At 39.4% G+C, this 14,083-nt stretch overlaps 1 protein-coding gene across 1 annotated transcript; it reads right to left on the reverse strand.

The window, feature by feature from the left end:
• Window positions 1-8,613: 8,613 nt before the first annotated feature.
• LOC140263936 (granzyme K-like) lies at window positions 8,614-13,429 on the reverse strand. Its single transcript, XM_072359271.1, has 5 exons — window positions 13,369-13,429; window positions 13,143-13,284; window positions 11,087-11,234; window positions 9,113-9,385; window positions 8,614-8,802 (listed from the first exon to the last, which is right to left on the reverse strand). Exons 1-5 carry the CDS (start codon window positions 13,427-13,429, stop codon window positions 8,614-8,616), a joined length of 813 nt encoding a protein of 270 aa, XP_072215372.1.
• Between the last annotated feature and the right edge of the window lie 654 nt (window positions 13,430-14,083).

Consider the following 14,083-nt stretch of genomic DNA (forward strand, 5'->3'; position numbering starts at 1 on the left):
TGTCTGTAGTCATATGTGTAAGATGTTATTATTTGTTTGAGTATGAGATAGATGTCCTTAAGAGATAATATTTACATTATTGACAGAGTAATAGCCTTTCCACTGCAGAGAAATAAACAATCTGAATTAATTCATTTAGATACACAAAATGATCAAATTTGTTTCAACTGTTATTTTTCTTTAGCAAAAAGTCACTCTTCCCTTTCATAAGTACCCATCTCTGAGGCATCAATTCTTCCCAGAATAATAAGGTGACCCCAGGAAGGCCATAAGAGGACTTCAGCATCTCCTCACTGATAAAACTGTAGGGAAGGGCTAACTAAGCTCTAACAACAGTGATGCTATTACAGAATCTTCCACAGGGCTGCATGCATTTTCTTTCCTTAGGGTGAGTGCCAGTTTTTATCCCTACTTCTCTGTCTCGCAATCTTTTCATCTCACTTTTAGCCCTGTAAGGAAAAGAATGATTGTGTATAAGCTCTAATTAGAAAGCAATGAGGAGCAGCATCTGTACTTTGATAAGTTTGTGTTCCATTAAATAACAAAACTGACAGAAAGCTTAGAACTATAAACCGCAAACCGAAGAGTAGCCTCATCACTTCCAAGTCTATTTTAGCTCAGATCTCATTACTTTCTGCTTCCCTAATATACTGCTACAAGAAAAAATGCAGCTTTACAAGTGTAGAACACAACCTGGTGTTCTTTTTCAGGCAAATTCTCCTCCTGCTTCACCTTGGACAGACTTTCATTTGTAAATGTACGCCTAGCTAAACTCTATTAAGCAAGTTCGTAGGGTATGGATTGACCTGAAAATGACTTTTTTTTATACAGGAGTATTTATATTTTGAATCCAAAGCTGCAAATTTCCTTGAAATGGATTATTTCTTGTAGAAAAATCTTAGTATTGGCTTACTTTAAATAATATTCAACAACAGATAAAGTACATGCTAATGGATTAAAGCAACTTTAAATGGGGCTTCTCAGAAATCTGGTAATTTTTGAGAGTTTATATCTCATCGACATAGTTGAGAGGATGAAATAAAACGTGGAGACTTTATTGCTTTTCCCCTTTTATTCATAGATCAGTTTTAATAGTTTGATCAGAAACTTAATTTTAAATTCTTGTCACACAGCGAAAAACCCATAAGCCTAATCCTTTAAGACCAATGGCTAGGAAAATATTATTAAATTATTCAAAGCTGCAACTAATTTCCCAAATTATGAATCAAACAGGCTGAATGCATTATTTCTCCATACCACTATAATTTTTCTTTCATTTTGTCTTCCAAACTATTGAGAAATGACCATAGGCTGTTTAGATGACTCCTGCCCCAATCAAATAGGCAGTTTAAGCCTGTTTGTTTTCTGAAATAGTCTACAGTCAGAAATACTTCAATCAGAAATACTACTCAGCCCCAAAATGTTATGTTCTTGATGCTGTATTGAGGGTCAGCCTATTATGCGTCTGTCCACAGAAGTTGTCTGGTTGCTGGGTGAATGTGGGATACCTCATCCTGCCTGTCAAGGGGCTGTGAAGGGGGCTGAGGAGAAAGCCAGCTACAGATAGCTGTGGCCCAGGAGATATTCCTTGATGTTCCTTAATGTGGATCCCATCAAGGCTGACCAGAATTTGACAACAGGACCATCAGTTCTGACTTCAGTGACTTAGTCTGGTTTCCAAAACGAAAAATGCTTTTTCATTTAATAAAACAACAGTAGAAAAGAACTGCATCTGTTCTCTACAACTAACACTGAGGGAAAGGATTTTTGTTGTTGTTTATTGCCTGAATCAAGGACTCACACATAACCGTGTTTTTTGAAATCCACCTACAGCCACCAGTAAGTAGTGCTGGGCTGGGCAGACAAATAATTACGTGACGTGTGGCCATTTGTTACCTGGAATTCTGCTAAAACCAGAACAGGACGAGGACAGGAACAGGGCTATGATTTTTCATACCAGGTGCACATTCCCCAGAGTTTAACCAGTGAAAGCCACATCAGCATCAGCACGATGGTAATTTCATTGTCATTTGAAGGCGTTAGGTGTTTTGTATGCAAGCTAGTCATCCTTCCTTTTAATCATCTGTTTTTATCTGGAACAAAGACAAAATGTTGGCAATGACAGTTTGAGATGTGGGTGGTAAAAGAAACCTAAAAATTACATCTTCCCCCCTACATGATTTCAGGATAACCAGTCAAACAATCATTTGTCATTCACTCATTTAAATGAAAATAGTTAATTAACTACTAGTGACGTGTTGTTTTTGATGACTAGAGTGATTAAAGTAACATTTTTTTTACATTTACTTTCCTCTCAATTTTAATTGTTGTTTATCTCATTTTTTATGTGGTTGCGAGGAGGCTTGATAATTTATTGAGGTAAAGGTTTTGTAAGAGTGTGTTAATAGGGCACGGCTTCTTACTTTTTACAACCAAACGTAAGTACAAAGGAGACTTGTGAAACTCAACCATTTACGCATTGAATCTAATATGTTCATTTGGAAGTTGCTAAGATCTATTAGTTCCTGTTCTAATTTCTATTAAAATAAGGGCATTATTGCTCATATTTCTCATGTAGTTTTCTCTGTGTCATGACAATGATGTGGATCTTACTAGAGATTTTAGATCCAAGACCACTTTTCAGGTTGGTGGCAGGCTTGCAATGCAGGTTTCGCAGCTGAATTCAACAGTTTTGAATAACCTGGGCCATACTGAACTGAACTCCAGATAAATGTAACCTTCTTCCATTTTTCTATACAGTGATCACTACAAAGGCTGTTCTGAAAGTAATGCCTCCTATTTTATTATGTTGGCTAGTGACATCAGAGGCAGATGGTGGTTTGGCAGTAGAAGCTGAATTTTCCTACATGTATGCCATTACATGTTGCTGCATGACAGATGGCAGCAGAGGGGCAGTCTGACAGAATGGCGTGTGGAAGTGCATGTGAAGCAAAGTTGTGCCACTGAATTCCTCCATGCTTCAAAAGTGGTACCCATTGACATTCATCAACATTTGCTGAGCATTTATTCAGACTAAACAGTAGATGTGAGCACAGTGAGGCAGTGGGAGGTGTGTTTCAGCAGTGGTTAAAACAATGTGAAAGACAAGCCATGTTCCAAATGGCCATAAAGATTTCTAATAGTGTGGCATGCAGGCTCCAGTTCACCACTGGTGAAAATGCACAGTTAATACCCATAACAATGCTGAAAACATAGTGTTTTGTACTGAGAAATTACTCTATCAAGTAGTGTTGTTGTGCTTTTTTAATCTACTCTAATTTCCATGGAAATAAATAGGAGACATTACTTTCAGAGCAACTAGCAGACATATTATTAGTAAATCCAAAAAGAATATTTTCAAACTACTTTAGGAAGTATCTGAACCAGCTACCAAACTGTTAATGACATGAGAATGAATTTTGGAAACTATGACATAGTGTTAAAAGATACCCTTGCTATAATTTGCCAGCCTATGTCAACTGCCATATTTAGACTTTGAAAGGGTCCTCTTTAATTCTTTTTGGTAAATATCCAAGAAAGTTATCTAGAAAATCTGATGGCTTTGTTTACTTCAGTTTTGTTCTCTAAATGTTTCTTCCTGATGCCAGACTGAGTTGCCCAGAAGGAAAGTTACTCACACAGCTTGCTGACAGGCAGGTGTTTCTGTAGACAGAATATAAAACAAAGACATTGAAAAGGAGTTGTGAAGGCAAACCATGCTCCAAACACATATGTTTTCAGGAAGCAACATTTGTTGACAGTAGATAATGCTACCTTCTGTACTGACAATTAGAAGTTTGTTAAAACAAACAAACAAACAAACAAAAAACAGGATTCCCACATTAGACATACAGTGCACTTACATGTGCAAAACATCGGTCATTGCTGCCCTGTACAAAGGTGAGGCGGCAGAATTGGCTCAGGACTGAGTGTAATCAGCACCTACATCCCCGTGCAACGCATGAACATGAGTTATCAGCCCCCTCTATTGGATAGAGAGCTGTTAGCCATATGCTGGCATCATTTGCTCCATCATGCTGCCAGACACTGTATGGCAGTGCCGTATGTCCCTGGTCAGCCTTCAGAGATGCTCCTTGTGCCTATGTAACAACAAGCATAATGTACAAGGAGTACATTACATGATACACCCTTAACTCAAAGACCTCTATAAAAACAGAAATAATTGCAAATATAAAAACAAAAGGAACCTTGGCAAAAACTAAGTGAATTTAGATAAGCTGCGAAGTGCAAATGTAGATGGAGTCTAGCCCCGGCTTAGGGCAGAAGGATTCCTGGTACAAGACTATATTAATCTACTCAGAATTTCCAATAAAGATTATAGATAGATAGATAGATAGATAGATAGATAGATAGATAGATAGATAGATAGATAGATAGATAGATAGATTAGATAGATAGATAGATGATATAGATATAGATAGATGTAGATATAGATGATAGATATAGATATGGATATAGATATAGATTAGATATAGATATAGATGATATAGATATAGATATAGATAGAGATAGAGATAGAGATAGATAGAGATAGAGATAGAGATAGAGATAGAGATAGAGATAGAGATAGAGATAGAGATAGAGATAGAGATAGAGATAGAGATAGAGATAGAGATAGAGATAGAGATAGATAGAGATAGAGATAGAGATAGAGATAGAGATAGAGATAGAGATAGAGATAGAGATAGAGATAGAGATAGAGATAGAGATAGATAGATATACTTATTATGAGGAAACTCATCTTGTACAAGTAACCAGTATTAGGAAACTGAAGAGCAATGTGCAAGGGAACACCCTGACAAAAACCTAGAGGTTAGTGTTGGGCTGTGACAGGGTAAAAGAAGAGAGCTCTCCTTTTGGAGAAAAATGAAACTGCAAATATTGTGCTGGAAACAATAAATGTACAGTAAACTGCACCGCTATCTGCTGAAAATGAGCTCCTCCCAGTTTCTTAAGAATGTGAGATTACTTTTGTCAGGCTTCATGCATATCTGTTATTACAGACCTGTGATGTATTTGGAGCTACTTTCTGTGGCTTTCCTGTTCTCAGAACATTTCTGAGAACCAGCCAGCAGTGGTTTCAGCAGTAACACTAGTGGTCAACCCGTATAGTCAAAATTACTCCGTATTTCCTAGATGTGTACCTATTCTTTGTTGCAGAACTGTGTGTGCTTCCACTGCGTGCTTTCACTGTTGCTCATAAAATGCAGAATTGCAGAGCATTTTTGCATCCCCACTTCAAAACTCCCTCTGCACTGCCTGGCAAACACAGCATGTGACCCAGAGGGGCTTGTGGGCAAGCACTCAGACATAAGAATCTGAGCCACTATTGCAAGAAAGACGTTTATCACCTCGCTTTTTTCTTGGGTGGGTTGACTGCCCACAAAACTTTTGCATGGTTACATTCAGTTTTGTGAACCAGCTTGTTGGATGGTTGTGAAGAAACTGTTTTGTAATATGGGATGCTAGTACTACTGGAGGTGAATATTTGTCTTTGTGCCTGTTGCACAGGAAGACGATACACTGATCCATCCACCTGCATGGAACCAAAAGCATGCAGTCTTACAAAAGCAAACACTTCTTCAAAAGCAGAACAAGGTCTGATATTACATGTGTGGCCACATGTGTGTGTGCTTATAAAACCTATGTGTACATGTGTGCACATGTACCCCTAGACTCTAATCCTCTAATCCTATAGCAATATACAGAATCCACATAAGTACCAGCCAGGGCATGGGTGTCCAACCTTTTGATCTGCCTAGGCCACACTGAGTGAAGAGGAATTGTCTTCGGTCACATATAAAATATGTAAGATAGTTAATGTTAACAGTAGTTCACAAATGCATGTACTGCCAAAAAGTTGTTGACATTAATAAGGTGAACTGTGAAGCAAGGGATATTTTTCTTTGGTAAAACAGTGTTTATGAATGTCTGGCAAAGAGATACTATCAAAGATCATCATTATTTAGCTGGATGTCTGATTGTAACTCCACACATTCCACTTAAAAAATTATTTATGTCCTCTGAAAATGAAGCTGGATCTATTCAAAATATAGACTTTTTCAGCAATTGAGAAACCTATTCTCAAATTCCTTTATCAAAATGGAAAGCGAGGCTGCAATTTTTTTGTTCACGATGCCATGTATAGCCACTAAGCCTAGATGCTTAACACTATTTGGATATGTGGGACACAGGTTGGATGCGTCTGAACTAAGGAGTTTTGTTCTGAGAACAGGCAGTGGTCTCCAAATTGCAGCCATCAAAATGTACTAAAGACTTCAGTACGGTATACCTTACAGGGCAGAAATCCACATGACTTGTTATATTTACTCACTCTGTGTACAACATTCACAGCCACTTAAGAGTTATCATTTCCCTCCATTGGAGCTTAGTACAGCTTTGCCACACATGATTAGTCTAATGAACTAACAAGCAAGTATGGGGTAACCAAAATCCTATCCAGAAATGACTGCGTTTGCCCACTTTCTGGCTGATCAGGGTTCTAGTTTTTGTAGGATGGTATGGTTGAGCTAGCTGTGGCTTGCCATGAGCTTCATGTTGGGCCTGGCTAAAGACAGCAGGGATTTTGTTGGTCATGGTATACACATCACAGATATCTCCTGGGATGGGCTGATTCCAGGCCAGGACATAGGCACTTGTGTGAGCCTGGCTACAAAGGGTCCCATGACTGTGGTCATGGGCTCCCTGACAGTGCAGGCTTCTGGGGCAGTTAGATCTGGTAGCACCCTCAAGGCCTGGCAGTAATGCCCTTCCACCTTCTCCATGACCATAACGGAGGAAGAGACGCCCTAAATGAAGGCATTACAGAGGATTGCATACATAATAGTTCAATTGGAATTAACTGCTGGATTGTAGCTTCCATGCTGCATCACTTCTGTGAATATATGATGTGACCCTGGGCAGCCTGCTTGGATCAGATGGCCTCCACAGATGCCTTCCAACTTCAACCATTCTGGAATTACTGCCCACCAGTAATTAAGATACAGTTAGTGTGTGGAAAATCTTTGTCTCTGGGAGATGAAATACCAATATGACTGTGTGTAATCGGGTTATCTAGATTTATCCGTGATAGAGGCTGCTGCCCCTAGAAGGGGAGAAATGAACAAAAACAACGGCAGCAATCTAAGGAAAGAACTTATTTTACTAAATACGAGACACAATATGATACAATATAACTACAACTACTATATCAAACAAGGCAGAGAAAAAGAAAGAGAGAAAAAAGAGTCCCGGAGAACCGGGGGCCTACTGCAATCTCTAGGCGACAGGCTGGAACGTTGCTGATAGAGCGAGACGGCAGAGATGGAGCGCTCCAAAGCGATAGACAGGGCGAAAAAAGGGACGTTCCTGCCTGGGAGCGAGATTATATGTGTGTCCTCCTCCTCTGGTGATTCATCTCTGGCCGCGTTGTCCCCTGGGATATGTAGTTTCCTCCAAGGGCTGAGTACTCGGGATGCTGCCATTCCACAGATCTGGAGCATGAACCTTCCACACTTCCGCATACCCTCTGTTACACTTCCACATACCCTTTGTTACACTTCCACATACCCTCTATTACACTTCCACATACCCTCTGTTACACTTCCACATACCCTCTGTTACACTTCCACATACCCTTTGTTACACTTCCACATACCCTCTGTTACACTTCCACATACCCTCTGTTACACTTCCACATACCCTCTGTTACACTTTCTTATACCACCAAAACAGTTCATACCGCACATGATGTCATGATGTAGAATATTGACAGCACAAAACCATGACACTGTGGTGTGAGGATGTGAAGAGTCTTTTGTAAGGACAGGAAGTAAGATATCTGTACTGTCATTTAACCTAGTAAGGTTGAAGAGACTAATTAGGACTATTAGACTAATAGGATTAGAGAGAATGGTTTCAAGCTTCAACAGGGGAGATTCAGGCTGGACGTTAGGAAATGTTACTTCTCAGAAAGGGTGGTCAGGCACTGGAGTGGACTGCCCAGGGAGGTGGTGGAGTCACCGACCATGGGGGTGTTCAAGGAAAGACTGGATGTTGTGTTGAGGGACATGGTTTAGTGGGAGCTATTGGTAATAGGTGAGCGGTTGGACTGGATGATCTTTTAGGTCTTTTCCAACCTTGGTGATTCTATGATTCTATGAATTACTATTTGTAGCATCCTTTGAGACCTCCCAAATGAAAAGTATGAACAGCAGCATATTATTCTTTGCTTTCTTATATCATTTGCAAATTTATTCCAGTTTTTCCCAATTTCTGCACTCCTGGCCTGAGCCAGTTCTCAACAGCATCTTTTTACATCTTGTCATGACCTTCAATGAGAATAGGATGAAGCCTCCATAAACCATACAGGGAAGTTTTGCTACACCAGGACAGATCACCAACACAGATTTGCAAGGTCTGTTTGTTCGTTTACCTACATACTATTTATAACATATCTTTCCCTTGCTCAGTCCCTGTACAAAAGGGAACTTTTTTAAACTTCTTAACTCAAAAAGCTGTGGTTTGTAATGCTGGGAGACACTCTGTAAAGCTGTCACTCCAAGTTGGAGCCCAGTTCTGAAGCACAGCACTCTATTTATTAGGGCTGTCTTGCCTGTCCCAGACCTCTCCATTACGAGAAAGAGTTTTTTTAATCCAGTCAATATATATTTCAGTCAGTTGCGTGTAAACTCCAGGCTTGTCTCCTAATCCACATTTTTCCCCAAAGGAAACAATCCCACTGTATTTTCTGCCGCAGATGAGTGGCCCACCTGAGTCTCCCTAAAACAAAACAGAAAGAACGATCAGTGTGGTTGTCTCTCCCCAGAAAAACCCGTAGTGCCACATGCAGCACGTGTAAGCATGTTTAATTTTGTATTGTTCAGATATGGACATCTGGAAAGAATCAGATGAGTCAGTCTCTGAAGGTTCTTCTTTGTCTCCACTAGTTACAATCAAAACCTGAGGAGAGCAGCTTAGCTGAAGAAATGCACCTTCAGTGAACTGAGGTAATTCCCCAACACTGTTGATCCTAGTGAAAAGAGAATGGTAGTTCAAAGCACATCGCCTTCTCTTTTTAACTGCTTCTTACCCGGCAAGCATCTCTCTTTGAAAACCTCTTTTTCCCTCCAGCACACAACATGTTCCTGGTTATATTCAATTTGTATTTTTCATAATATTTTCTCCCACAAATTTTTCTATCCACAACATCAACAGTTGCTTCCTGAAGACATTTTGGCAGCTTTCCTGGAGATGTTTCTCCCCAACCGGCCACTGTGCACTTGGTGCCAGGTCTGACATCTTCAGCAGTGTCAGGAAGGGACAGAAGGTTCACATACTTGTTCAGATTTGCCATAGTATCCAGCTGAAAAAATAAATAAATAAATAAATAAATAAATAAATAAATGTTTATCGTGTAGAAAGGATGGGAATTATAACCTCCAATTCAGTTGGCTACATGGTCTCTTTTTACCACTACTTTCATTTCTAATAAAACACTTTTCAGTATTTAGGAACTGATTTGGAACTTGATCACACTTCTGTAAATCCAGAAGTACTTTCCTGATGGTTCCACATCCATGAGAGCACTACCGAATTCAAGTCCAGATTTTCCACCCATTACTGTAGAAAATTAAAAGCCCATGCAGGCTGTTGGATCTACATCCGTTCAATAACCCAACTCACACAAAACTGCTGCTTTGAAATCAGACTTAACTGACATACAGAATAGTCCCAAAGCACTGTCCAATATGCTCAGCAATACAGATACAAAGAAAAATTGTCTCAGCTCGGGAAAAAATAGGTTTTGAACTCTTCAGACTTCCAGGTTTAAATCTGAGAGAGTAAGGTCTTAAATGATCCAAGCTATATTTATTTTGTTGGCCTTTATCTGACAGATTCATCCTTCAGCAGAAGATTTGGCCTGCAAATGAAAATACAGCAAAACAGTAACACATATACTCAGTGCATTTGGTAAGGACTTGCAATTACTGAACTGAGCTTACCTTCTATGTTACACACAATCACTGCAACGCAAATTAATTTCACTGATGCTTACATGTTTTGCTGAATGGCTATCAGTTACTAGATTCTAGCTTTATACATTTTTTCAAAGGTACTGTAATGAATTATGTGTTTAATTAAAAATCGCTGTGGTTTATTAAGTCCGTTGCTGTTGGGAATTTCTGAGGATAGAAAGTTTACCCAAAGTCACTGAGCACTCCATGGGAGCAGAGCTGTAGTGACAGGTGGCGAACCCTGCTTCTAACATTATTCTAGTTGCTGAGTCACAGTCAGACAAAGTATTTTAAGTATCTTTGTCATTCTCTAACTGAGTTGTAGCACTCAGCTTCTCAGCTTGAGAAATAACACTTCCTAGTAATCCATTTCAGTACAGTGTCAATTCTCATCAAATAACCAACGTTGCTCATAAACAGAAACATAAAATTAAAGCACAGCTTGAATAAATGAATGAAAATCTATCCGTGATTTTTTAGTCATTGTATGAAAGCTGTAAAGTTTCTAAAGATACAGGCAAAATGATGTACAACTCTCAACTTTCTTGAGAGCTTTGGATCGGCACTGGAACTGCTGTACAGGGAGGCAGTCCTCCAGAGCCAGTTCTCCAGGCCATCTGCAGATTTTCTGCACAGACACAAGACCTTGTTCAAAATACCCATGCCCGCCCCACATGACCAGACTGAGACAGGAGCTGGTATGAGGAAATGAGTACATCACTGCCTCATAAAGACATACAGGATGGTGGATACACAATCTAGGATATCTTTCCATTCCACAGTATCCTGAGCCTTCCTAATTATTATTATTATCCATAATTCTGCCTCATGTGGTCATCCTAAATAACTAAAACCAGGTTTTGTGCCCATTCTATAATCTGTTTGGGGCTTTCAGAAGGGTTGTAGCAGTGAGTGGTTAAATGTAGCTTTACAAAGGATGTTTTCAGTGATGCTGATGTAAAAACTATGTACATTTCAATATCATAGAATAGACAAAACAACCATTAACAATATTTCTTTTGTAATAATACAGTTGTGATTAACAGTACCTTGAGGAGCATTATATCATTTTCCTTTGAAGTTCTGTTAAACTGGGGATGAGGATAGAAGCGCATAATCTTAAATCTCTGTTGTTCTTTTTCAGCTTTAAATGCTTTATGGGCTCCAAGAACAACCCGAGTATGCAATGTTTTTTTCCTGTAATTTAAGGAAGTGCAGGAATAGGTCATTACTAGAACAAGAGCAACATCTCTCAAGATAAATAGAAGCTGTGTAACACAAAATTATCAATTTCATTTACAACTTGATTAAAAATAGGAAGGATATAGTTCATTATGACATTTTAACATGAGCTTGTGCTTTCCTCTACAAACATTTCTTCATTCTTCATGCTAACATTTCTTTACTGTAAATGATATTTGGTAAAATAACTGTAAGATAACTGACTTTCAGGGGACTCCACAGTTTGGAATTGTTACTAAAAAGCCTATTGACTCTTTGGGGAGCACCCCTTGCACAAGGATTAGAGGTATTGATGCCTTTCAAATACATTTTCATGGATGCCTGCAGTCATATGATCTAATCCTGCACAGGACAGAAACATGCCTGGTTATAGCATAAAGGTTGTCTTAATGACATCAGTGAGATGTCAGTATACACATCAGTACTCAGTATGCATGATGAATATTATGCACAGAGGTGACTGTCCTTATAAAGTGAACTTTGTTAATATCAATAACAAAGCTGTCCTTAACTTCAGTAAATTCAGGATTCAGTCCACCAAGGAAGAAGAGTGAATATTGCCTAACTAGACAAATCACAGACTAATCATAGAATGGCTTGGGTTGGAAGAAACTTCAAACATCTAGTTCCAGCCCCTTCATGGACAGGCTGCTCAGGGTCTCATCCAGGCGGGAACCATTGTACACCTCAGGAGGAGACCAAACAGATGTTGCTTCAGTTCCCCACAACTATACATACTCAAGGTTGGCTCAGAATAATGTCTTTATTGCAAAACCAAATCAGAGATTAGATGCACCCAATCAGCAAGACCAGCAACAGCCAGAGCCCTTCCCACTATTTAACTCCAAATATAAACTTTGACAACTGTAACTGACTGGATAACTTGAACCCTGGAGAGTCAAAGATTCCCACAAGAGTACCACTTAATTCCAAAGAGGAAGGTTGGGATTTTGTTTTGTAAATGTTCAAAACAGCCCATGCTAGGTTTGAATATTTCTAATTTTTCTTTTTTGTTTGTTTGTTTGTTTAAGCAAGCAAACATGATTTAAGTGAAGAACTGTGGAAGTTTACTTTCTAAGATGGAACCGCTATCCCCTATTTCAGACTAATGAAGGAAAGCTGGCCAAGTTGCCTGCATTCTGTTTGAGGCCAGATTTCCACAGGTTTCTTTTGGTTGTCTCACTTTCCATTACTTAAAATACAGAAAAAGTACATGAGGAACAAAGCATGATTTAGACAACATGATTTAGCTTAAACATGAGAATTTTACTTCCTAACACGAAAACTAGATGTCCCTTACTCTGAGCCAGCTGTGCAACATCTGCACCAGCCTCAGCATGTCCAGCCAGGGAAGGGGTACTCAAATCCACATTTGGATTACCAAAAGGATGCAGCTCCTTGTAACAGTTGCTGCTCTGGCATTTTTTGGCAAGCATCTGAGTTTTTATGGGACCAGAAATGACAGTTAAACTGAAAGGGAGTGGTGTTTCCATGTGATTCAGCTTCAGCTCAGGGTGTTCTGAGATCTAATTCCATGCACACAGCTTTATTAAGCACTGTGTGCACCATTCTCTAAGACACTGCCATTTCAAATGCACAGATAATGAGTTTGCTCTTTTAACAGCACGGCCAGCATCCTCCAGCACTGGCAGGATCTGACCAATACAGATAATAGAACACTAAGTAGATCAGCAGATTACAAAACAACTCAAAGCAGAACAGAAGTTCCCAAGTATGTTTGGTGAAAGAACTCCAGCTTTTACCAAGCCTTAAAAAAAATCAATACCCTTCTTTACTTACAGGCTTGAACATCATGGCCCACCCCAGTGAAGAGCTATGAACACCACAGTATAAGGTACTTACTTACAATGCGCTGCTGTCAAAACCCACTGCTTTCTCACAAGAGCCCCTCCACACACAGTTTCATTCCTTATCTGGATGGCAGCCATGTAGGGTCGGGAATGGGGACGCACACAGTGTCCTCCAATAACATCACTGCAGCCATCTGAAAGTCAACAGAAGAACAGTTACGTTCCCCACCTGTTAGCCACAGGAATTAGGATATTTTACTTCTTAGAGGACTTCTTACATCTCAGGGGTAGGATAACAGCAATTACAGAGAGAATAAGAGCTAACAGGTGGCTGGTCATAGCTGTTGCTACTTACTGATGCAAATTAAGATAACGCCTTTCTATTTAAATGTTTCTTGCAGGATATAGTGGTTAAGAGGTTTGATGAGAAACTCCTCCTCTTGAAGTTTCCCTTTACATCCTCAATAGCATTATATTAACTGCAGCTCTGCTCTGCTTCTTTATGTTATTTCCTCAGATTTCTTTAAAACCTACCTGTTCCTGAGTCCACAGCATACATCATTTCACACCTCACAGGAACTTCTGCAGACCTGCAAGCAGGTCTTGCACTAGAAAACAAGTGCTAAGAACATTATATGTGATTAAATGCATAATAAAACCTAACTACATCAGAGAATTCAACAACTATTTAAACTCCAAAGAAGAGCAAATGAATGAATGAGACAACAAATAGAAGAGTCACCTGATAAGGCTTCACTGAGAACTGGCAGGAATCTGGAGCTGGTAGCATAGGACAGCCTAATACCAGCTATACATACTAAGGGCACTGCAGTATTTTTTCTTAGCCATTATTTCTGTGGGAGCAGGATTCAGACTCCTACAGTGAGCAGGAGTCAAATGCAAATAAAATACCTAATCAGTAGTCACCAAATAAAAGATTAAAAGACGCAGAGGTGAAATAGACTTTTCTACTGCTCACCCCTGTGTCTGTAC

The sequence above is a fragment of the Excalfactoria chinensis genome, chromosome Z (genome assembly GCF_039878825.1).
Source record: "Excalfactoria chinensis isolate bCotChi1 chromosome Z, bCotChi1.hap2, whole genome shotgun sequence".
In the NCBI taxonomy this organism is placed as follows: domain Eukaryota; kingdom Metazoa; phylum Chordata; class Aves; order Galliformes; family Phasianidae; genus Excalfactoria; species Excalfactoria chinensis.

Excerpts from the sequence above, each read along its gene's own strand:
- LOC140263936 (XM_072359271.1), bottom strand. The coding sequence starts at position 13,429 with ATGACCAGCCACCTGTTAGCTCTTATTCTCTCTGTAATTGCTGTTATC. Across the intron at positions 13,285-13,368 it reads TGTTATCCTACCCCTGAGAT|ATGGCTGCAGTGATGTTATT; the intron begins GTAAGAAGTCCT and ends GTTGACTTTCAG. Across the intron at positions 11,235-13,142 it reads TTGACAGCAGCGCATTGTAA|GAAAAAAACATTGCATACTC; the intron begins GTAAGTACCTTA and ends CTTAAATTACAG.